The following is a 25,956-nucleotide window of genomic DNA, read 5'->3' as shown; positions in this document are numbered from 1 at the left end:
TCAATTATTGCACCCACACTGCTCGTGCACGCCAATGAGCGTCTGTGTTGCCAAGGGCTAAAATAGAAGTCAGTTCTATTTCTGACGCAGATCGTGCTGAAAGTCCTGCCTCTCCATCTCCTCATTGGTTTATAGAAGCAGGTACCCACGTGCCTTCTCCTCATTGGTTATACCCACGTGGGTGATTGAAAGATGAACTGTTTTGCCGGTCGTCGTGGTAATACTATGAAAGTTTAGATGCGATCACCATATAAGTTAAAAGATGAAAAGGCCTGGAAGAAGGAGAGATGACTGGAAATGATTCGGTTGGCCGTTTTATGTGTGGATTAATTGTCGGAGTAGAGGACCTTGTGCATTTCAGGTAAAATAACAACTCAATGTTTATATCCCAGGACAAATTAGCTAGCAACAGCAAGCTAGCTAAATAGGACAAATTAGCTAGCAAGTGCAAGCCAACTAGCTAAATTGCCATACATGTTTAATGCTTTTCGACCTGTCCCCAAATTAATGTAATTGGTTCAGAGTTTGTTTTGATATTTTAACCTTGTGTCGTGATCACGTTTGGTGTGGGGGGACAAAATGCATTTATGCAGGATGGCGCACGCGCGCAGCCGTTTTGGGTTCCGTGTTAGATGCCGTTGAATTAACGTTTTTGTAGTTCTGAGTTGAGGGGTTGAACTACATAATATTTTTCCCCCCAAGATTGTCAGTTACGCACTTCCGTGGTTCATGACGTGTTTCCTGTGTCGGTTGGCAGGAGGAAACGCAGCAGGCAACACAAGTGTATTTATTGAGTTGGATCAAGAAGGTAATCAGTCATTTTTATTTTCTAATAAAGTACCTAAAGCTTATTCCCAGTATGTATAATGACTGGGCTATATGTGAAGTGTCGTGTTTCTTGGGTGTGTTACATAGCGTAGAGCTAAGATAGCAAGCTAACTTAGCATTTAGCTTTCTAACTAACGTTATCTAAACGGTACGAATTTCTGTTTAAAGTGAAACTAGTTATGCATTTGGTTGCTAAGAGAAGAGGTCTTGTTTCACTTGCTAGACAAAGCTATTAAGTTCACTTACCAAAATGTCAACTATTCGCGTAGTTAGCTACACTTTGGCCGAGTTGAAATTTCACTTCGTTAGCATACCACATATATTTATTATTTGCTTACTAGCTAGCTGTTGTTCGCCATTTCAGATAAATTAATATTGCTTATGTAAAATGTTTCAACACATTTTCTGGTAAGGTGTACTGTCTTGATTTCCGGTGACCAACTCCACTCCTTGGTGAATGACTGAGTTCACCATACAGTAGAGTTTAGTCCGCTAGCTAACTAATAGTTTTAGACTACACTAACACATCCTCATTGACGTTTGGCAGTTTAATTTGTTGCTTTTCTCAAGCACAGGTACGTGTTATAATCGTTAGCCAACACTTGCGTATTCGGATCTGTAACTCACGCCACAGTTTGACATTTCCCTATACAAATACAGTGCTCGATGAACATTCTGAATAATATCTGTCTCAGACATTTCATCATGAAGGAACAGGACACACAAGAGTCGTCCACGCAGGGCAGTGATGCAGCCCCTGGCACGGGAGAGATGGAGGGAAGCAAGGCGGAAAAAGATGTTACAGACGCTGGCAGCCTTAAAGAGCAAGAGCAGGACATGCCTTCACAAGCTGATGGGGATGAAAGTGCAGGTAAAGTTAGGCTGTGTTTCATCGGTTGTCACAGATGTGATGGAACTAATGCCACGTTCATGTGCTAGTCTAGTCAGAACTAGGTAACTGAAATTTTTGACCTGCTATAACTGGTTGAATGCAGCATGTGTATAACTACAACCAGTAGGCAAGTCTGAAAATGTCAGAGTTCCAACTAGCATGTGAACGCGGCATAATGGCACTAGTCAAATGCAGTCATTTTACAGTGGACTTCTTGTGACTGGGCTGGCTCTTTCTCTCTCTAGCGTTGAATAGCTATCACTGCTCCTATCCACAAAGTCAAGTCTGGCAGTATTCAAATAATGAACATACCTCCTCCAGCTCTCAACTGAGCTGGGAACTTTCAACAACACTCATGACACTGAATTTCTACGTCCATATAGGCAGGACTGTTACGACCGCAGAGTATCACAACTATGGCAGCAGCATAGCTATACATTGTGACGTTGATATGTGAAGGCTTCCATACAGCCGTTACACCATAGCTAGTGTAAAGCACATTTTTCAACTAACCTTTACATGGCAGTTACCACTGAGGTGAAAGAAATGGTAAGAGGACGCCGTACCGGGAAAAAACGTGAGCCTATCACAAAAATTAAAACATTACTGGCTGTAACTCGCATGAAAGCGGAGTGAATGGACTTGAAAACATATGGAAATACGCTCCCAAATGTGAAGTGGATTCGACGATAAGTTACATTTTGCCACAGCGTAGATGTGTGTTCGAGACACGCGCAGACAGCAGTGGCCTATTTGACAATCACTGAATGTCATTCATTGTAACAATGTCTCTTTCCATTCATCAATGGCAGGTGTGCAGTTCTATGGATACAGGATGAACGTGTGCAGGTAGCCAGGCTTACAGGATCCCTGTGAAGCGTGTTTTTATTTTTAATTTTTTTTTGACAATTGGATGAAAAATGTCTAGCTAGTTTCATGGCACAATAAAATATTACATTTTAAAAGTTAAATGACACATCTTTACTATTAGATCAACTGAGTTCCTTTTTAAATGATTAGGGATTCTATATGGAATTATATCATTAGGCCCATAACAATTTTTCATAAAAGACCTCCCTTACCGGGAAGAAAAAAAATCTACTTTCGCCCCTGCTTACTTCTCAGCTTGGAACGTACCAATGTCTTCTCAACTCCCATCGCTAGTAGCAGGTGGAATTTAGAAAATATTCACTTTTGTTAATACATGAAATACATTTTTGCTCCATGAGGTCAATGTGTACGTCGCCATATTGTCTGTTTCAGACGTTCTCTGATTGGTGGAGACCGGTGGGTGCAGCTCGTCATGAGCACTGCTCCGAAATCAGGCGTCTCTTTGAATGACACTCACCAGTCTTGATCAATGAGTGATCTGAAAGAGAACATTTGGCGGTGTACACATTGTTGGATTTAATTTAATAACAGAGTATTTTCTAAATTCTAACGTTCCACCTGCAACTAGCGATGGGAGTTGGAAGACACCGGTATGTTCCAAGTAAAGAATGAAGTGAAGTATTACCATGTAAAGGTTAAATTGCTGCCTTTGCTTTACATCAGGTGTATGGAAGAACTCCCATGTCACCGTTTCCAAAGTGTAGCTAGCAGTGCAGCTTTGTGGGTTCTTTCTTTCTTTCTTGTTCTTGGAGTGTTTGTTTTCTTTGTTTATTATAATTCATTTTTGTTTTCCCCCTTGTTGTTCTTACATACTTCAAAGTCCAATAAGTAATTGTTATTGCTGCATTTAATTATTTTTTAACATCTTTCTCTCCGTCCTGTGTCTAGTGGCTGCCGTTTCCAACACAGCAGAGTCTGCAGCCGTCCCCACGGTCCCACCTGTAGCAGACCCTGTACCCCTCCCAGTCTCCACTGTAGGAGACCCTGTACCAGTCTCCACTATAACGGCGGTGGTGTCGTCTCAGTGTGACATGGCTGAGGAGCTGAGCCGCCAGCTGGAGGACATCCTCAACACCTACTGCCTGGAGGACAACGGGGAGGACGGAGTTAACCTGCCCAATGGCCAATCACACTGCCCCGTGCTCAATGGCCTGGCCAATGAGAAGGAGTTAGATGTCAAGCCGGGGGAGGTCAAAGTGAACGCCAGCGGAGTGGAGAAGGAGAAAGTGAGGATTCAAGAGAAGAAGAAGGTGAAGGGTCTGGGTAAGGACTGGTTCTGTTACTCTGTCTGAAACCAATCCCTAGGGTTCTGTTACTCTGTCTGTAACCAATCCCTGGGGTTCTGTTACTCTGTCTGAAACCAATCCCTGGGGTTCTGTTACTCTGTCTGAAACCAATCCCTGGGGTTCTGTTACTCTGTCTGAAACCAATCCCTCCTGGGGTTCTGTTACTCTGTCTGAAACCAATCCCTCCTGGGGTTCTGTTACTCTGTCTGAAACCAATCCCTCCTGGGGTTCTGTTACTCTGTCTGAAACCAATCCCTCCTGGGGTTCTGTTACTCTGTCTGAAACCAATCCCTCCTGGGGTTCTGTTACTCTGTCTGAAACCAATCCCTCCTGGGGTTCTGTTACTCTGTCTGAAACCAATCCCTCCTGGGGTTCTGTTACTCTGTCTGAAACCAATCCCTCCTGGGGTTCTGTTACTCTGTCTGAAACCAATCCCTCCTGGGGTTCTGTTACTCTGTCTGAAACCAATCCCTCCTGGGGTTCTGTTACTCTGTCTGAAACCAATCCCTCCTGGGGTTCTGTTACTCTGTCTGAAACCAATCCCTCCTGGGGTTCTGTTACTCTGTCTGAAACCAATCCCTCCTGGGGTTCTGTTACTCTGTCTGAAACCAATCCCTCCTGGGGTTCTGTTACTCTGTCTGAAACCAATCCCTCCTGGGGTTCTGTTACTCTGTCTGAAACCAATCCCTCCTGGGGTTCTGTTACTCTGTCTGAAACCAATCCCTCCTGGGGTTCTGTTACTCTGTCTGAAACCAATCCCTCCTGGGGCGTATTCCTAGATGCTTGTCATTGATCTGAAATGATTGGCTGCGTGTTGGTCAGTGGCCTCCAATCCTGGAGACCGACTATGGTCTTCAGGACCAGGATTGGTCACTAATATCTAGCTGTCATCCATCAGATTCTTTTAGTCTTCCATGTGGTGGCTAGGAGTTTAAGGCTGTACAGCTTCCCGTTGTGTGTTGCTGAGTCCCAGTTGTGATGAGGTGGTGTTGCACTGAATGTGTTCCCCCTCCTGTGTGTTGCAGGTAAAGAGATCACCCTGCTGATGCAGACCCTGAACACTCTGAGTACACCAGAGGAGAAACTGGCAGGCCTCTGTAAGAAGTATGCTGAACTGGTAAGTAGTAACTCTCATAAACGCTTTGAGTCGGGTGTGTTTGATTTAGTTAATATCTTTTAATTTCAGCATGCTAGCCAACCTCTCTTTTCTAGCCTCCGTCTGTGTATCAGACAGTAGTAGTTTGTCTCCTTGTGTTGGGGAATGGGCAGGGCAGTGACCTATAGGGGAATGGTCAGGGCAGTGACCTATAGGGGAATGGTCAGGGCAGGGTGACCTATAGGGGAATGGTCAGGGCAGGGTGACCTATAGGGGAATGGTCAGGGCAGGGTGACCTATAGGGGAATGGTCAGGGCAGGGTGACCTACAGGGGAATGGTCAGGGCAGGGTGACCTATAGGGGAATGGTCAGGGCAGGGTGACCTATAGGGGAATGGTCAGGGCAGGGTGACCTATAGGGGAATGGTCAGGGCAGGGTGACCTATAGGGGAATGGCGGGCAGGGTGACCTATAGGGGAATGGGCAGGGTGACCTATAGGGGAATGGGCAGGGTGACCTATAGGGGAATGGGCAGGGGCCAGGGGTGGGCAGGGGCCTATAGGGGAATGGGCAGGGTGACCTATAGGGGAATGGGCAGGGTGACCTATAGGGGAATGGGCAGGGCGGTGACCTATAGGGGAATGGGCAGGGCAGTGACCTATAGGGGAATGGGCAGGGCAGTGACCTATAGGGGAATGGGCAGGGCAGGGTGACCTATAGGGGAATGGGCAGGGCAGGGTGACCTATAGGGGAATGGTCAGGGCAGGGTGACCTATAGGGGAATGGTCAGGGCAGGGTGACCTATAGGGGAATGGTCAGGGCAGGGTGACCTATAGGGGAATGGTCAGGGCAGGGTGACCTATAGGGGAATGGGCAGGGCAGGGTGACCTATAGGGGAAGGTCGGGCAGGGTGACCTATAGGGGAATGGGCAGGGTGACCTATAGGGGAATGGGCAGGGTGACCTATAGGGGAATGGGCAGGGTGACCTATAGGGGAATGGGCAGGGTGACCTATAGGGGAATGGTCAGGGCAGTGACCTATAGGGGAATGGGCAGGGCAGGGTGACCTATAGGGGAATGGGCAGGGCAGGGTGACCTATAGGGGAATGGGCAGGGCAGGGTGACCTATAGGGGAATGGGCAGGGCAGGGTGACCTATAGGGGAATGGGCAGGGCAGGGTGACCTATAGGGGAATGGTCAGGGCAGGGTGACCTATAGGGGAATGGTCAGGGCAGGGTGACCTATAGGGGAATGGGCAGGGCAGGGTGACACCTATAGGGGAATGGGCAGGGCAGGGTGACACCTATAGGGGAATGGGCAGGGCAGGGTGACACCTATAGGGGAATGGTCAGGGCAGTGACGCCTATAGGGGAATGGTCAGGGCAGGGTGACACCTATAGGGGAATGGTCAGGGCAGGGTGACACCTATAGGGGAATGGTCAGGGCAGGGTGACACCTATAGGGGAATGGTCAGGGCAGGGTGACCTATAGGGGAATGGTCAGGGCAGGGTGACCTACAGGGGAATGGTCAGGGCAGGGTGACCTACAGGGGAATGGTCAGGGCAGGGTGACCTATAGGGGAATGGTCAGGGCAGGGTGACCTATAGGGGAATGGTCAGGGCAGGGTGACCTATAGGGGAATGGTCAGGGCAGGGTGACCTATAGGGGAATGGTCAGGGCAGGGTGACCTATAGGGGAATGGTCAGGGCAGGGTGACCTATAGGGGAATGGTCAGGGCAGGGTGACCTATAGGGGAATGGTCAGGGCAGGGTGACCTATAGGGGAATGGTCAGGGCAGTGACGCCTATAGGGGAATGGTCAGGGCAGTGACGCCTATAGGGGAATGGTCAGGGCAGGGTGACGCCTATAGGGGAATGGTCAGGGCAGGGTGACGCCTATAGGGGAATGGTCAGGGCAGTGACCTATAGGGGAATGGTCAGGGCAGGGTGACCTATAGGGGAATGGTCAGGGCAGGGTGACCTATAGGGGAATGGTCAGGGCAGTGACGCCTATAGGGGAATGGTCAGGGCAGGGTGACGCCTATAGGGGAATGGTCAGGGCAGTGACCTATAGGGGAATGGTCAGGGCAGGGTGACCTATAGGGGAATGGTCAGGGCAGGGTGACCTATAGGGGAATGGGCAGGGCAGGGTGACCTATAGGGGAATGGTCAGGGCAGGGTGACCTATAGGGGAATGGTCAGGGCAGGGTGACCTATAGGGGAATGGTCAGGGCAGGGTGACCTATAGGGGAATGGTCGGGGCAACTGGCTGATGGAGCAACACAGAGGGGAAACTGCTGTACGGTGTCTTTACTGGACAAGGACATGGCTGACACACCCAGCTTCCCTTGGCAGCCTGACTTGTTTCCCTAGCCTTCCATCAGTAGACTTATAGGGGCCATTTTTTCATTTGGGTGTAATTGAACAGCTGCAATAGGATTTTCATGCATTAAACTATTTTCCGTTTGTGCGCCTGCGTGTCCGTTTGTGTGCGTGTCCTTGTGTGTGTGTTGTGTGCATTCGTCCCCCTGTGTGTGTGTTTGCGCGTGTGTTTAGCTGGAGGAGCAGCGGAACAATCAGAAGCAAATGCGTGTCCTGCAGAAGAAACAGTCTCAGCTGGTGCAGGAGACGGACCACCTGAGGAACGAACACAGCAAGGCCATCCTGGCACGCAGCAAACTGGAGTCACTCTGTAGGGAGCTGCAGAGACACAACCGCACACTCAAGGTAAAGGATCGTGAAGCCGGTGCACAGTACGCTTTCAGACCTGCAAACATGCACGCATTTTGCGTACCAGCTACGCAATTCTCTGTCCATGTACGAGATCCGAGTTAGAAGTACGTAGAAATGAATAGGGCCGGATAAAACATTTTTTATTTTTATATTTTAATATCCACTGAGTGAACCTAACGTCCCGATTCTCGAGCTGCAACACACAGACATGTACGGCGTTTGTCAACGGACATGGAGATGAATACATCATTATTGGACATAGCTGCCCCGTGGCTGCCCCGTGGCTGCCCCATGTTTGCCCCTCCTCCTGTTGTGATGCTGAGTTTGCCGGCTGTCGGCTGTACGTAAACACTTGTACAAATCTCTTTTCGACTTCGTGTGTTGTGGGAAGGTAAACACTAATTGTTTGAAGCTAACATTAGGGAACAGAAGATGGACATTCAGTGGGCTCTGAAGTTCCAGCAGTTCACTCGCATTTGCTAGTGAAAGAAATGAAATGCAAATACGAAAAATAACTGGTCGCATTTGTGCGAGTGTGATACATTTAATTGTGCGTCCCATTTAGTTGTATTTTCCACGTAACATTACGAGGATCACGCAACCTGATTAGACTGTAATTATGATCCACATCACAAAAAGCATTACAAAAGTATAATCAAAAATAAATATAAACATTTTGGCATTAAATGGAGGCGGGAGTTTAGAAGATTGCGCGATGAAGAATGATTGATTGTCCAGTGGGGTTGCACATTTTGGGGAATATTCAGAGGTGGAAACATTCCATGGGAGTATATGGGAATTAACAGAAATGTATGCAAATTAATATGAATACCATTTAAATGTAGATATTTTTTGCATTGCATATATTTACCATATCATATGGAGACATAAACCTTTTACCTTATCATAAGTAGACATAAACCTTTTACCTTATCATAAGTAGACATAAACCTTTTACCTTATCATAAGTAGACATAAACCTTTTACCTTATCATAAGTAGACATAAACCTTTTACCTTATCATAAGTAGACATAAACCTTTTACCTTATCATAAGTAGACATAAACCTTTTACCTTATCATATGGAGACATAAACCTTTTACCTTATCATAAGTAGTCATAAACCTTTTACCTTATCATAAGTAGACATAAACCTTTTACCTTATCATAAGTAGACATAAACCTTTTACCTTATCATATGGAGACATAAACCTTTTACCTTATCATAAGTAGACATAAACCTTTTACCTTATCATAAGTAGACATAAACCTTTTACCTTATCATAAGTAGACATAAACCTTTTACCTTATCATAAGTAGACATAAACCTTTTACCTTATCATAAGTAGACATAAACCTTTTACCTTATCATAAGTAGACATAAACCTTTTACCTTATCATAAGTAGACATAAACCTTTTACCTTATCATAAGTAGACATAAACCTTTTACCTTATCATATGGAGACATAAACCTTTTACCTTATCATAAGTAGACATAAAGCTTTTACCTTATCATAAGTAGACATAAACCTTTTACCTTATCATAAGTAGACATAAACCTTTTACCTTATCATAAGTAGACATAAACCTTTTACCTTATCATAAGTAGACATAAACCTTTTACCTTATCATAAGTAGACATAAACCTTTTACCTTATCATATGGAGACATAAACCTTTTACCTTATCATAAGTAGACATAAACCTTTTACCTTATCATAAGTAGACATAAACCTTTTACCTTATCATAAGTAGACATAAACCTTTTACCTTATCATAAGTAGACATAAACCTTTTACCTTATCATAAGTAGACATAAACCTTTTACCTTATCATATGGAGACATAAACCTTTTACCTTATCATATGGAGACATAAACCTTTTACCTTATCATATGGAGACATAAACCTTTTACCTTATCATATGGAGACATAAACCTTTTACCTTATCATATGGAGACATAAACCTTTTACCTTATCATAAGTAGACATAAACCTTTTACCTTATCATATGGAGACATAAACCTTTTACCTTATCATAAGGAGACATAAACCTTTTACCTTATCATAAGGAGACATAAACCTTTTACCTTATCATAAGTAGACATAAACCTTTTACCTTATCATAAGTAGACATAAACCTTTTACCTTATCATAAGTAGACATAAACCTTTTACCTTATCATATGGAGACATAAACCTTTTACCTTATCATAAGGAGACATAAACCTTTTACCTTATCATAAGTAGACATAAACCTTTTACCTTATCATATGGAGACATAATTGCAAATGATTAAATCCTTTCGTATTGACCTTTAATTAAATGACTTGACTCGTCACATGGGATGATTTCACTGAACAACCAAAGAAAGGGAATATTGAATGATCCCCAATGATCCATCGCATCTCCCAAAAAATGTTTTCAACATCTGTAAAATGATAGTCTAGAAACTAAAGCTTTGGTTGTCTTCCTCTCAGGCTTCCATGTCTTCTCCCTGGACCTCCTCAATATCCACCTCTTGAACATCAGACTCTGACGGCCTCATCTTCACTGTCACTTTCCAACCTTGTTGAGGATGGCTCGTTGTAAGGCTCAAAAAGCCTCAAATGTACAGATGTAGTTAAGCAGTTAGATTAAATAACTCCTTTGCAAGATAAATGTTTTAAAATGAAATGTGTATGGAAGCAGGTGAATTAACACTCCTCAGTTAGCAGGCTCAAGCAAGCTAAAACCCACATGGTAGCAAAAACTAACTAGCAGAAATTGTTAAAAAGTTAGGAATGATTTAAACACACTTTGCTGTAGGCTGCTATTTACTAGTTAACAAAAATCATGTATGTCATATAAAATATATTCACCCCACCCAGTATTGTAATCAAAACTTACCAGAAAGCATGTAGTCCTTGGCTCAGACAGTGTAGTAGTGTGGGCTCAATAGCATCTCATTAGTGTGCAAGATCTTGAGAATCAGCTGTACATGTGATGGAAGAATGCACTGTGCATGCAGAGGGTTGCAATTCCATTGAATTGGTGATAGCTTTACCAAAATATGCCACAAGACCTAGAATTGCCTTATGTGTATCCCACACAAAAAGTTCACTGTTATAAGCTAACTTTTTTTGATGAATTTAAGAAACATTCCCAAAATTCCCGGGCTTAACTAAGTTCCCATGAAAATGTCCAGAAATTTCCCGAGCCGCCCTTTGCAACCCTAGTGTCCGGTATTAGCTATAGAGGCAACGCTTCTAAAATGCCTTCGCACTAGATTTGAGATTTTATCAATTTCGAAAATCTCAAATGATGTATGCGCTGCAAAGAAATGAACAGCGGTTGGAGTCCCTTTGCGGTAGCCTGCTGAACGGCGGTCGGAGTCCCTTTGCGGTAGCCTGCTGAACGGCGGTCGGAGTCCCTTTGCGGTAGCCTGCCGAACGGCGGTCGGAGTCCCTTTGCGGTAGCCTGCCGAACGGCGGTCGGAGTCCCTTTGCGGTAGCCTGCCGAACGGCGGTCGGAGTCCCTTTGCGGTAGCCTGCCGAACGGCGGTCGGAGTCCCTTTGCGGTAGCCTGCCGAACGGCGGTGCCGCGACGTGCGCCGTTTGCGGTAGCCTGCCGAACGGCGGTCGGAGTCCCTTTGCGGTAGCCTGCCGAACGGCGGCCGGAGTCCCTTTGCGGTAGCCTGCCGAACGGCGGCCGGAGTCCCTTTGCGGTAGCCTGCCGAACGGCGGTAGCCTGCTGAACGTGTAGCCAGTTTGCGGTAGCCTGCCGAACGCCGGTCGGATTCCCTTTGCGGTAGCCTGCTGAACGGCGGCCGGAGTCCCTTTGCGGTAGCCTGCTGAACGGCGGTCGGAGTCCCTTTGCGGTAGCCTGCTGAACGGCGGCCGGAGTCCCTTTGCGGTAGCCTGCTGAACGGCGGTAGCCAGTTTGCAGTCTGTGTTGATGTGATCATTTTGTTTTTATGTTTTCAAAATGATTTTGCTTTTAGTGTTGATTAGGAACTGTGACTAAAAAGCCAGTAACTTGTGATTGGCCCTGTTTGAGAAGTGACAAGTGTTCCCCTACATAGAGAATAAACTTGGAGGCATGTGCTAAGAAAAACGTCAATGATAATTATCTCCTTTCTACACTGTACATGTAGTGGCATAAACAGACAATCTGTGCTAATTCCACAACATATGTTTATTTTATATGTTCTGTACTTATCAGTATGAATCTTTTATGTTTTGTAAATACCTTTTTCAGAGGACTGAACCAGGTGTGATCCATAATGTTTGTTTAAGCACATGAATCTCCAATTTGCCATGCGCACCTGGTATTCTTAAAAAGTTGGACAGGGTTGGCAGGTCTGGGTCAGCCCTAATGCGAATCAGTTGTCTCAGATTCATGAAGTGAACAGCTTTCTGGAATAAAATGGAGCCATACATTTTAAACTTAACTTTAACCTGCTCTTGCAGGATGACGGGATGCAGCGTGCACGTGTGGAGGAGGAGAAGAGGAAGGAAGTGACATCACACTTCCAGGTGAGCCACTAGCGTCATGTAAAGAGGGGATGAATGTCAAGTCTTTCCTTGATGCCTTGATTTATTGCCGCCATCTTCTCCAATGAGGTGAGAAATCTAGGAAATACTTTGGACGTTCACCCAAGGATTTAACACCTGTTGGTGTCTATTGGGATGTAACATGTGTGTGTGTGTTCCCAGGTGACTCTGAATGACATCCAAGCCCAGATGGAGCAGCATAATGAGAGGAATGCTAGTCTGAGGCTGGAGAACTCTGAGCTGGCAGAGAAGCTCAAGAAACTCATCCAGCAGTACGAACTACGAGAGGAGGTGTGTTTGTCGTGGGGAGAACGGTGTGTTTGTCGTGGGGAGAACGGTGTGTTTGTAGTGGGGAGAACGGTGTGTTTGTAGTGGGGAGAACGGTGTGTTTGTAGTGGGGAGAACGGTGTGTTTGTAGTGGGGAGAATGGTGTGTTTGTAGTGGGGAGAATGGTGTGTTTGTAGTGGGGAGAATGGTGTGTTTGTAGTGGGGAGAATGGTGTGTTTGTAGTGGGGAGAATGGTGTGTTTGTAGTGGGGAGAATGGTGTGTTTGTAGTGGGGAGAATGGTGTGTTTGTAGTGGGGAGAACGGTGTGTTTGTAGTGGGGAGAACGGTGTGTTTGTAGTGGGGAGAACGGTGTGTTTGTAGTGGGGAGAACGGTGTGTTTGTAGTGGGGAGAATGGTGTGTTTGTAGTGGGGGGAACGGTGTGTTTGTAGTGGGGAGAATGGTGTGTTTGTAGTGGGGAGAATGGTGTGTTTGTAGTGGGGAGAATGGTGTGTTTGTAGTGGGGAGAATGGTGTGTGTTTGTAGTGGGGAGAATGGTGTGTGTTTGTAGTGGGGAGAATGGTGTGTGTTTGTAGTGGGGAGAATGGTGTGTGTTTGTAGTGGGGAGAATGGTGTGTGTTTGTAGTGGGGAGAATGGTGTGTGTTTGTAGTGGGGAGAATGGTGTGTGTTTGTAGTGGGGAGAATGGCGTGTGTTTGTAGTGGGGAGAACGGCGTGTGTTTGTAGTGGGGAGAACGGCGTGTGTTTGTAGTGGGGAGAACGGCGTGTGTTTGTAGTGGGGAGAACGGCGTGTGTTTGTAGTGGGGAGAACGGCGTGTGTGTGTCGTGGGGAGAACGGCGTGTGTGTGTCGTGGGGAGAACGGCGTGTGTGTGTCGTGGGGAGAACGGCGTGTGTTTGTAGTGGGGAGAACGGCGTGTGTTTGTAGTGGGGAGAACGGCGTGTGTTTGTAGTGGGGAGAACGGCGTGTGTTTGTAGTGGGGAGAACGGCGCGTGTGTTTGTAGTGGGGAGAACGGCGCGTGTGTTTGTAGTGGGGAGAACGGCGCGTGTGTTTGTCGTGGGGAGAACGGCGTGTGTGTTTGTCGTGGGGAGAACGGCGTGTGTGTTTGTCGTGGGGAGAACGGCGTGTGTGTTTGTCGTGGGGAGAACGGCGTGTGTGTTTGTCGTGGGGAGAACGGCGTGTGTGTTTGTCGTGGGGAGAACGGCGTGTGTGTTTGTCGTGGGGAGAACGGCGTGTGTGTGTCGTGGGGAGAACGGCGTGTGTTTGTAGTGGGGAGAACGGCGTGTGTGTGTGTTTCTAGGAGGAGCAGGTGGGAGGTCTGCTGCTCTCTGCTAGGACAAGTCCATTGACTTACACATCTAAAGCACAGAAGGTGCAACTGCAGTAAATGTCTGGCCAATGTTGTGGACATGTGAGTGTTAGCCGCCCCTGTCCTTTCTCTCAGCACATTGACAAGGTGTTCAGGCATAAGGAACTGCAGCAACAGCTGGTGGATGCTAAGCTACACCAGGCTCAGGAACTGCTCCTGGAGTCAGAGGACCGCCATCACAGAGAGAAGGACTTTGTGAGTAACAGTCAAATAATACGGTTGTTTGGTTAACGCTCTAGTCAACACATTCAACTCAATGAGTGTATTTATTTCTTTAACATTTTACATGATGCATCTCGTTTTCAAGAGCGTCCAAATGAAGACAAACTATACTTAGTCGCAATAATAATAATAATATGGCAACTAGAGGTCGACCGATTGTGATTTTTCAACGCCGATACCGATTAATCGGCAGATTTTTCTATTTGTGTGTGTGTGTAATAATGACAATTACAACTATTGAATGAACACTCTTATTTTAACTTAATATATTACATAAAATCAATTTAGTCTCAAGTAAAAACTGAAACATGTTCAATTTGGTTTAAATAATGCAAAAACAAAGTGTTGGAGAAGAAAGTAAAAGTGCAATATGTGCCATGTAAGAAAGCTAACGTTTAAGTTCCTTGCTCAGAACATGAGAACATATGAAAGCTGGTGGTTCCTTTTAACATGAGTCTTCAATATTCCCAGGTAAGAAGTTTTAGTTGTAGTTATTATAGGAATTATAGGACTATTTCTCTCTATATCATTTCTATTTCATATACCTTTGACTATTGGATGTTCTTATGGGCACTTTAGTATTTCCAGCCTAATCTCGGGAGTTGATAGGCTTGAAGTCATAAACAGCGCTGTGGATCAAGCTTTGCTAAGAGCTGCTGGAAAACGCAGTAAACTGCTGTTTGAATGAACGCTTACGAGCCTGCTGCTGCCTACCACCACTCAGTCAGACTGCTATGTCAAATCATAGACTTAATTAGAATAAATACACAAATACGAGCCTTTGGTCATTAATGTGGTCAAATTTCGAAAACAAAATGTTTATTTCGGGAACTGAAACCATAAGTGTAAATATTGCTGTTACATTGCACAACCTTCAATGTCATAATTCTGGCAAATTAATTACAGTCTTTGTTGGGAAGAAATTATCTTCACACAGTTCGCAACGAGCCAGGAGGCCCAAACTGCTGCATGTACCCTGACTCTGCTTGCACTGAACGCAAGAGAAGTGACTCAATTTTCCCTAGTTAATATCGCCTACTAACATAAAAGAAATTAAACTAAAAATGCAGGTTTCAAAATATATATTTCTGTGTATTGATTTTAAGGCATTGATGTTTATGGTTAGGTACATTTGTTCAACGATTGTGCTTTTGTTAAATAATCACCCGTTTGGCCAAGTCGGAGTAGGCTGTGATTCGATGATAAATTAATAGGCACCGCATTGATCTTTAGAATAATCTTTGTTATGCTGTAGTAAAGGCTTTACCCTTTGTTATGCTGTAGTAAAGGCTAAATCCTTTTGTCCATTACACCAGCCTGTCTGGTATTTATTTACTGTTTACACTGGTCCAAATAATAATAATAATAAAACCCCTCCTTTTTCCTTTATCTCCTTATTGTTGTTATGATTCAATACTTATCTAGGCTTATTTATTTGTTCATGTCATCACACAGCATAGGAGTCATTCATGATTTAGAAATGCAATCAAGCATTTTAGTTTTAAAATGACAAAGCAACCATTGAATAATTAGCTTAAACAATAAATAGGCCTAACCTGTTCCATTTCGGAAATTGCATTCATGAATTAATGCGACTGTTTTTTTTATAGTATTTGCTGTAATAAAGGCTTTAAAAAAAAATTAAAACGTTACAACAGACTCGCTTGTACGCTTATAATTTAGTGTTTACATTGTTCCAAACGGTCAGAAATGTTATTGTAATCTACACAGCACCTGTTTGGTACACACAATATGCCTGCACTGCTGGCTCCTTAACTTTATTCTTCATCTCCAGTATTTTCCACGAGTCACATTTACTCCACGCATCTGACATCCCCTTTACCTCCTGAGCAACCAGTAAACATTCCCGTTTCGAGTGTTAGTGTTCAGAGTTTGTTATAACCAATTTATTGACGTTTATGACAATGCTATAGGTCACATGCATGTGATGTATACATCTGTCATGTAAAGAGAGCAAGAGTTGAGGCAATGTTTTTCCTAAACAAATGAGGGATTTCGGTAACAGAACTTTTAGAAATGGCTCTAATTATGTTACAGCTTCAGTAACATGGACAGCGAGATAAATACTGATGTTCTGTCTGTCGCTGCAACAGGGAGGAGAGACAGACGATGGGTGCTAATCACAGTCACTCGTTGTTTTTTTGGTTTTTAGACGGCACAGCAAGTCTGAGCCCGGCCTGGTACAATCAAATCAATTGCGGTCGGACTCCCTCTAGTCATTTGACTTTGTCTTAATTATTTAATCAAACCGTGTGCTTAAAGCATCAGACAAGCTCAGTGTATATAGTTGATTTGATTTAAAACACAAGATAAATACACGTTTTAAAATTTCGACCAATCATTTGGTCAAAGGAGAAGACGACTCTTGGTAGACCCAATATTTTTTTTATTTTTTTTTTAGTCGAGAAAAGCCCAATCTCATGTCTCTCCAGCTGCTGAAGGAAGAGGTAGTTTCAGACGATGGGTTAGGGTTGGTCTCATGTTGTCTCATGTCTCTCCAGCTGCTGAAGGAAGCGGCAGAGTCTCAGAGGATGTGTGAGCTGATGAAGCAGCAGGAGGTCCATCTCAAACAACAGGTAACTATCTCTCTAGAACTCTGTAGGACAGAGTGGATGCTCTACGATAAACATCCTCGCTGTTTCCGCTGAGCTGTAAAGGTAATATGTGAATGAACTCTCCTCCCTCTGTTCCCCATTTCCCCTCTGTTCCCTGTTTCCCCATCCAGCTGTCCTTATACACAGAGAAGTTTGAGGAGTTTCAGACCACTCTTTCAAAGAGCAACGAGGTGTTCACCACATTCAAACAGGAGATGGAGAAGGTGAGCCTGTGCGTGTGTTAAAATGGAGGCTGACCCATGTTTTAGTCCGCAGACCTGCCAACCTACACACAGTTTGAGGTCAAAGAGCGCTGGTACGAAAAAAACTATCCAGAAAATAGGATTCAAGTTGGTACATTGTTGATTTTTGACTCAACCGTCTGAAGTTGGATCTGAGCCAACTACCCGTAACCATGGTACCGTTTTCTCCCTGGATGACAGCTCTCCACTTTGTTTGTTGATACCACTGATGTGTGAGGGGAAAAATGGAGAACAAACTGTTTGCCAAATACATTTTCCACTATGAATGTGTGTAAGTTAAGCACATAACCCAGGGTTTCCCAAAATCTGTCTAGTGGGTGCACGTTTTGGTTTGTGCCCTAACACTACACAGCTGATGGTAATAGTTAACTAATCATCAAGCGTTGATTATTGTTAGGGTTCAAACCAAAACGTTCACCCCTTGGGATCCCGAGGACCGAGTTCGGTAAACGTTGACATAACCACTTTCATAGTTAGCTCCTTCGCTAAGGCTTCATTACGACAAAAGGTAGTGAGCTACAGCATTTAGTCTACTAAGCAAGAACCATCTTGCCCGCACATGAGTGCCGCGAAGACGGTAGTAGGCGCGAGTGCATTGACGAGCAAGGAGACGTGCGGTACTTCAGTGCGCGTCGCTGCGTGGATGGAAACGGACATGGCAGAAAGCGGTTCTGCTAAATACAGACCTTCAGAAAGTAATGTAACACTGTTAAAGATTAGCAGGCTTTATGTTAACGAATCAGTCCTCTTCTGGAGTTCAACAGTAGGCTGCCAATGATGTCGTGATAATCAGGTCACCGATGACGACAAGGCATGTTGAATGAATGGTAGCCTAGTGGTCGGGTCCCCGGGGGGGTGAGGTCGGGACCCCGGGGGGGTGAGGTCGGGACCCCGGGGGGGTGAGGTCGGGACCCCGGGGGGGTGAGGTCGGGACCCCGGGTGGGTGAGGTCGGGACCCCGGGTGGGTGAGGTCGGGACCCCGGGTGGGTGAGGTCGGGACCCCGGTGGGTGGGTGGGTGAGGTCGGGACCCGGGTGGGTGAGGTCGGGACCCCGGGTGGGTGGGTGGGTGGGTGGGTGAGGTCGGGACCGGGTGGGTGGGTGGGTGAGGTCGGGACCCGGGTGGGTGGGTGAGGTCGGGACCCCGGGTGGGTGGGTGGGTGAGGTCGGGACCCGGGTGGGTGAGGTCGGGACCCCGGGTGGGTGAGGTCGGGACCCCGGGTGGGTGGGTGAGGTCGGGACCCCGGGTGGGTGGGTGAGGTCGGGACCCCGGGTGGGTGGGTGAGGTCGGGACCCCGGGTGGGTGGGTGGGTGGGTGAGGTCGGGACCCCGGGTGGGTGGGTGGGTGAGGTCGGGACCCGGGTTCAGTTGTTTCATATTTCAAATAGTCTACACATACAGTAAGCTAGACTACTACATTACATCCAGTAATTGAATTGATTCTGAATTTTATCGTCAAATAAAACGAAGAAGCCAGTTTTACATTTTCACCGGACTATCTGCATAAAGACGCCTATTATTTCTAAAAGGTTCCTCTTCATGTTCATCTCCAGCAGCACCAACTTCCTGTACGTGAAAATGGTGTGTTTCTGTTGGGGTTTTTTGTTTTTTTTGATACAGGAAGATAAGTGTTTACAATGACATCATCAATCAATTAGCATGCAGCGCCTCCTCTGGTTAAAATCACACCGATGTCCTTGAACACTCATCTTCCTCACTCTTGCTGGAGGTGATGAATATGAAGTTGAAAATGTATGGAATTTCCTTTTTGAATTAGAATAATCATGACCCCTTAAATTTAACCTAGAATAATCCGGACCTTTTATTGAGATCAACTTAATGTAATTTATGATCAAACATAAGACTTCTGTGTTGGCTACATTGTTTGATATCATTTAAGATGCTAGGTTTCAGGAAATGGCAGGTTCAACTTCCTGAGGGGGAGGTTGACTGACCCCTTCCGGACCCCCCCCCCCCCCCCCTCACCCAACCGTAGGCCTACAGAGGCTTCATACCCATAGGGGGGACGTGGCCACTCAGATTTGTCCTGTTAAAATACTACAAGCCACCTAGCAATGTTATGAAGTAGGCTTTAGCTATCACAGATAGGTTTCCAACCTTATAACTCAATACCCAGAAGCCATTTCAGGCTATCAATCAAGTTAGAGTAGCTAGCTTGTCTATAAAAATAATGTAAAAAAAATTTAAAGTAAGGAAACACTGTCATTGTAAAAAATGATTTGTTCGTAACTGACTTGCCTAGTTAAATAAAAGTTAAATTAATAAAATACACCAACATAGTCTCTTAATAGGACGTTGGGCCAAACACGAACCAGAACAGCTTCAATGCACCTTGTCATAGATTCTACAAGTGTCTGGAACTCTATTGGAGGGATGAGACACCATTATTCCACGATGTATTCGATCAGTCTGTGTTTTGTTGGTGGTGAAAAACGCTGTTGGGTTGAGATCTGGTGACCTGAGACGGCCATGGCGTATGGTTTACATCGTTTTCATGCTCATCAAACCAGTGACCGCTCATGCCACCCTCATTTACTCCAGTGTTTTCATTATTTTACCTGTAGTTACCTGTATTTTAGCTGGCATGCCTGCTGTCAAGATTGGTAGACTTTAGAAAACCAAGCAATAACTAAATGTACTGAATAAGACTCACATTCCTTTCAGTCTTTTACCCAGATTTTAGCAGAGATGCAGAGAAACATAATTACTGTCTTTAAAAATATATATTATATAACCAACAGACAGCTCAAGATGTATGCTTAGATATGCAGAAAAATATACATAATTTTAGAATTAAGCATACTGATTATGGCTCTGGATTGCAGGGGGAAAAAAGCTGTTTCAGGTGTTTAAAAAAATGCAAAATTAATGATTCTCCCCCCCCCCCAGCCATCCTCATGTACTTTGTGATTATACATTTCAGTGTATTTCTAGTTAGTTGCTGAGAGGCAGCCAATTACCAAGTACCCATAAGTCTATAGACTACTGAGGCAGTCTTCTGCCAACATCATATTATTAGGCAACAACAAAAAAAGGTGCATGCCAAATGATTTGTGAGGTGTGGGTGTTGCACGTGCGCCGTAGTGGGGCTGGTGGTGCCGCCGCCACCACCCTGAAGTGGTACTCATAAAAATGATTCCCGGGTTGGCAGGTCTGTGTCTATCTTCATTGTAGTCCGTGGTCATGTGACCTGTTTTGTGTCCTTTAGATGACAAAGAAGATCAAGAAGCTGGAGAAGGAGACGACCATGTATCGCTCCAGGTGGGAGAGCAGCAACAAGGCCCTGCTGAATATGGCTGAGGAGGTAGGCTGCACTCAGGATTTAGATCAATGAACGTGGCTGAGGAGGTAGGCTGCACTCAGGATTTAGATCAATGAACGTGGCTGAGGAGGTAGGCTGCACTCAGGATTTAGATCAATGAACGTGGCTGAGGAGGTAGGCTGCACTCAGGATTTAGATCAATGAACGTGGCTGAGGAGGTAGGCTGCACTCAGGATTTAGATCAATGAACGTGGCTGAGGAGGTAGGCTGCACTCAGGATTTAGATCAATGAATGTGGCTGAGGAGGTAGGCTGCACTCAGGATTTAGATCAATGAACGTGGCTGAGGAGGTAGGCTGCACTCAGGATTTAGATCAATGAACGTGGCTGAGGAGGTAGGCTGCACTCAGGATTTAAATCAATGAATGTGGCTGAGGAGGTAGGCTGCACTCAGGATTTAAATCAATGAACGTGGCTGAGGAGGTAGGCTGGACTCAGGATTTAGATCAATGAACGTGGCTGAGGAGGTAGGCTGGACTCAGGATTTAGATCAATGAACGTGGCTGAGGAGGTAGGCTGCACTCAGGATTTAGATCAATGAACGTGGCTGAGGAGGTAGGCTGCACTCAGGATTTAGATCAATGAACGTGGCTGAGGAGGTAGGCTGCACTCAGGATTTAGATCAATGAACGTGGCTGAGGAGGTAGGCTGCACTCAGGATTTAGATCAATGAATGTGGCTGAGGAGGGTAGGCTGCACTCAGGATTTAAATCAATGAATGTGGCTGAGGAGGTAGGCTGCACTCAGGATTTAAATCAATGAACGTGGCTGAGGAGGTAGGCTGGACTCAGGATTTAGATCAATGAACGTGGCTGAGGAGGTAGGCTGGACTCAGGATTTAGATCAATGAACGTGGCTGAGGAGGTAGGCTGGACTCAGGATTTAAATCAATGAACGTGGCTGAGGAGGTAGGCTGGACTCAGGATTTAGATCAATGAATGTGGCTGAGGAGGTAGGCTGGACTCAGGATTTAAATTAATGAACATGGCTGAGGTGGTAGGCTGGACTCAGGATTTAGATCACTGAATGGGACTTTTAGATTAGTGTGAGTGTGCGTTTTTGTTTTGTTGTGTAAAGTACAAGGTGTCTGTGACTGACTCTGTGTGTGTGTTCCCTAGAAAACTCTGCAGGAGCGTGAGTTTGACAGCCTCCAGGGGAAGGTAGGGAGGCTGGAGAAGCTTTGTCGGGCGTTGCAGAACGAACGCAACGAACTCAGCAAAAAGGTCCAGGACCTGAGCGCCGGCCCCGAGGACGACACCAACCCAGGAGATGAATCCACCTCCCTCCCCCCCATAGACTCCCAGGAGCCCAGCCCAGACCCTGACGACACCACCACCACTAGCTCCCCCACACCCTGCTGCCACTTCAGCCCAGAGTTGGACACTGAGAACCAGGCCTGTGCAGTCCCCCTCACTGCCCAGGAATGAAACCTCTCGCCTGGGCAACAACGCTCACACTCTCCTCTTCACCAACCAACTACCAGCCTGCAAGCCAAGCCACGACTAATGTAGGCGTCAAGAGTGGGGGTGTGTGTAATTCCCTCAGGAATAAGATGAAGTTGTCCCCAAACCACAGATCTAGGATCAGTTTCCATTTCGTCCAGCCTAATTTAAAACCCAATAGGGCGGTGCAAGAAAATCTGGTCCTGGATCTGCAGTCAGGTAGCAGCTTCTACTTACTCTGGTTCTCCCCCCTGGAGAGTTGAAGGTGATGTCAGTCAGGGAAGATTGTGCCGCCTTGAAGGTTCTTATCCTGCGTTTTGGTCTTTTGTCCATTCCTTTGAGAACTCCTGTACACAATGTTCATGTAAATCACAAGCTAAAGAAAGACTGTGCCCCAAATGTCACCCTATTCCCTAAATAGTGCCCTATATTTCACCAGAACCCTAGATAATGTTGGACCAGAAGAGTATTTAGTAGGTGTGTCTCCATCGGTCTTTTTGTGTGTGTGTGTGTGTGTGTGTGTGTGTGTGTGTGTGTGTGTGTGTGTCTGTCATATAGAGAGACGGTGAAGCTGCAGATGTCTGGCCACAGTTGGACTTCAACCCAGAGCATCATCATCAGTGTGTATATCTCTAGGTTGGGGATGTCTTGAAAATAGGCACTTTCTTTCATTCTGTTCTAGATATCGTTGTTTATCCCAGAACCAGAGGTCCAGAGCGTTAGTGGATTCATTCTGTTCTAGATATCGTTGTTTATCCCAGAACCAGAGGTCCAGAGCGTTAGTGGATTATGTACGTACTCTTAAACCAGGGGTGTGTAATCTCTAGGAACCAACAGGAAGCAAATAAGGCAAACCAGGGAAGGGACTGATCTGAACTTGTCCAATAAGAAACTTGTTTTCCGTTGCAAAATGTTACGCTACGGTGTGCACTACTGAATACACCTGTGTTTTGGTTTGTTTCTTTATATCATGTTACACAGCAAGAGTTTGTAGACTGTTTGATATGTTAACACCAGTGTATCTAATGGAGAAACACCACGATAGATGGATGGATGGATGGATGGATAGATATATATCAGTCACATGTTTTCTTAATTGTTAAGTCATTGAGATTTTTTTTTGTTCGTCATCATTCCCACAATATGCATGTATCCATTCCACACGCTCATATTCCTTGTTTTCAAATTTAATTCTACAACATTTGATCCCATGGAATGTTTTTCATGCTGCCTTTCCTTGCTATCATGACCATGTATATGTTTAAGATGTAAGATTCCATAACCACTGAAACAGATATTGAAATGTACTGACCAAGGTGGCTACCAATAATTAATTCCTGTGTGTGGGTGAGTATACGCATCTTAGCAAGATTGTTGAATCACAACTCGGATAGTTCGATTTGTTAATCAGGTGCAGTAATAAAATATTTTAACTGATATTTCTATGCAACCCCAGCCTCGCTATTTAGTTTTGTGGCAGTTTGATTTGACAAGAACTTAACAGAGAATGTATTATCCGCTCCAGTCCTCGACACACTGTCCTGGGGTGTATTCACTAAGAACCAAACGTTAGGAAACAGAATGTAATCGGGAGGGAACTACCTGAATTCATCCAATAGAAACTTGTTTTCGGTTGTAAAATGGTTTGTGAAGGTGTACACACTAATGAATACACCCCCAGACGTAAACACTCAGCTGACCCGAACTACAGATCTAGGATCAGATTACTCTAGCCCATTCCTAACCACAGATCTAGGATCAGAATACTCTAGCCCATTCCTAACCACAGATCTAGGATCAGAATACTCTAGCCCATTCCTAACCACAGATCCAGGATCAGAATACTCTAGCCCGTTCCTAACCACAGATCTAGGATCAGACTACTCTAGTCCATTCCTAACCACAGATCTAGGATCAGAATACTCTAGCCCATTCCTAACCACAGATCTAGGATCAGAATACTCTAGCCCATTCCTAACCACAGATCTAGGATCAGAGTACTCTAGCCCATTCCTAACCACAGATCTAGGATCAGAATACTCTAGCCCATTCCTAACCACAGATCTAGGATCAGAATACTCTAGTCCATTCCTAACCCTGACCATTGGGAAGGTGAAACAACTGACCCTGTATCAGTGGTTAGTGGCAATGTCTACCTTCTCCTATATAAACCGTGTAGTGTTCAAGTTGACATGGTTATGACTGGTGCCAGTCAGTGTGTTACCCATACTGTTTTAAAAAAGGAAGACTAATTTTCTCTTCTGTACACTTGTTGAACGGGAAGTTTATTTTCACTATCAAGAGTTATGTCGGAAAAAGAATAGGTGAAATTATTTCAATGAAAGTCTGCATAAATTGTCTTTCTGTCGTGTACACTTGCTGTGTCTTCCATGTTTCAGATTGTAGTCCAGGTCCGGGGGCTGCAGTTTGAGGAATGCAATATTTGTCTTTAAACTTATTTCTTTCATAATCACACAGTTTATCGTAATCACAAGACAACCCTTATTTCCTTTGTCTCCTAACACTGACTCAGCCATGTTGATCAATAACCAAATAGTGTTTCTATTTTCCTATACTTTTGTCTTATCCTGTGTACTTTAATTACTCGCTCATTAAAATATGTATCTGTTATGTGATTTCGTAATGGGTCTTTTATTTTTGACCCCCTATCGAAAGCTGCTATTTCGCTCTCTGGGGTTTTGATTTAGGGGTGAGAATGATTTAAAAATATTTGCTGCAATTACTGAGACATTTCACCATTTGACTTTGAATAACTTTACACTTCACCTGGCTACCACTGTACAACTTTTTCAAAGGCCTGTCCTGTGAATATTGTGAAGGTTTATCACATGCCATTATGAATTTATTCTAGTGACTTTAACTCAGAGCAAAATGCGCCTTTCAGAACGGTCATGCTGGTTTCACCGGAAGTACGGTCATTCCATTTCCGCTTTCGCCCTGGTGCTAAGCAACACGAGTCCTCGTCTTTTCTCGTTTTTTGGGGGGAGAAATAACGATTACAACGGATAAAGCGGACAAGGGTAAAGCTTTTGGCGATGATGAGTATATCCGATTTAAATGTCATTAGTCACCCATCAAAGTGCTAAACTTTGCTAGGATTTTCTGTACAATGTCAGTGTTTATATGCTAACCAGTTAGCCACGGAGAGAACTAGTTAACGTTGACCATAAGTGTCTCCCTGGAAAACACTTCACTCAGTACTGGGACACGTCTTCGTCAATGATGAAACAACTAGATATTCCTAATGTTTATTGTTCACATTTCTAACTAAAGTGGTCCCATATGTTTGATAACCATGTATACTGAACAAAAATATAAACGCAACAATTTCTAAGATTTTTACTGAGCTCTGCTCACTAACAGGGATGTAAACACATTTGTGCACAACATTTTATATAAATAACCTTTTTTGTGCGTATGGAATATTTCTGCTATCTTTTATTTCAGCTGATGACACATGGGACCAACACTTTACATGTTGGGTTTATATTTTACTCGGGGCCAGGCCGTGATGGCGCCTTGCAGTTATTCCGTTACAAGATGTTAGCTTTACATTTTAACACTATGGACACATAAAGGTATTGGCAATTAACTCATCATAAGCGATAGCCACCTTAAACACACGTCATTTTGTTGTTTCATAGATAGTTTGCTGGATACTTGGCAGTTTGCTAGCATTGTAGGTGGCTAGCCAGAATATATCACATCCTGACGCTCAGTGCTGGGGAAACTACTCAATTGTCATACCTGAGTAAAAGTATAGATACCTTAATATAAAATGACTCAAGTAAAAGTGGTCAACCAGTAAAATACTACTTGAGTAAAAGTCTAAAAGTATTTGGTTTTAAATACACTTAAGTATCAAAAGTAAAAGTATAAATAATTTCAAGTTCCTTATATTAAGCAAACCAGACAGCACAATTGTCTTTTTTTGACTTTTTTTTTTAAATGTATTGACCCGACCCAAGCCATAAGACTCCTGAACAGGTAACCAAATGGCTACCTGGACTATCTGCATTGTGTGCCCCCCCCCCCCCCCCCCCCAACCCCTCTTTTACTCTACTGCTACTCTCTGTTCATCACATATATGCATAGTCACTTTAACCATATCTACATGTACATACTACCTCAATCAGCCTGAC

At 44.7% G+C, this 25,956-nt stretch overlaps 1 protein-coding gene across 1 annotated transcript; it reads left to right on the top strand.

The window, feature by feature from the left end:
* The first annotated feature begins 701 nt into the window (after positions 1–701).
* LOC106570693 (alpha-taxilin) lies at positions 702–24,424 on the top strand. The gene is made up of 12 exons (XM_014143163.3): positions 702–808; positions 1,524–1,699; positions 3,500–3,874; positions 4,923–5,014; positions 7,548–7,718; positions 12,174–12,239; positions 12,420–12,548; positions 13,987–14,106; positions 16,656–16,730; positions 16,880–16,972; positions 20,239–20,334; positions 21,470–24,424. The coding sequence occupies exons 2-12, from the start codon at positions 1,534–1,536 to the stop codon at positions 21,776–21,778; spliced, it is 1,692 nt and encodes a 563-aa protein (XP_013998638.3). The 5' UTR covers positions 702–808; positions 1,524–1,533; the 3' UTR covers positions 21,779–24,424.
* The last annotated feature ends 1,532 nt before the right edge of the window (positions 24,425–25,956 follow it).

Source organism: Salmo salar, chromosome 14, assembly GCF_965601325.2.
Source record: "Salmo salar chromosome 14, fSalSal1, whole genome shotgun sequence".
In the NCBI taxonomy this organism is placed as follows: domain Eukaryota; kingdom Metazoa; phylum Chordata; class Actinopteri; order Salmoniformes; family Salmonidae; genus Salmo; species Salmo salar.
This window is presented reverse-complemented; position numbering and strand designations above follow the sequence as displayed.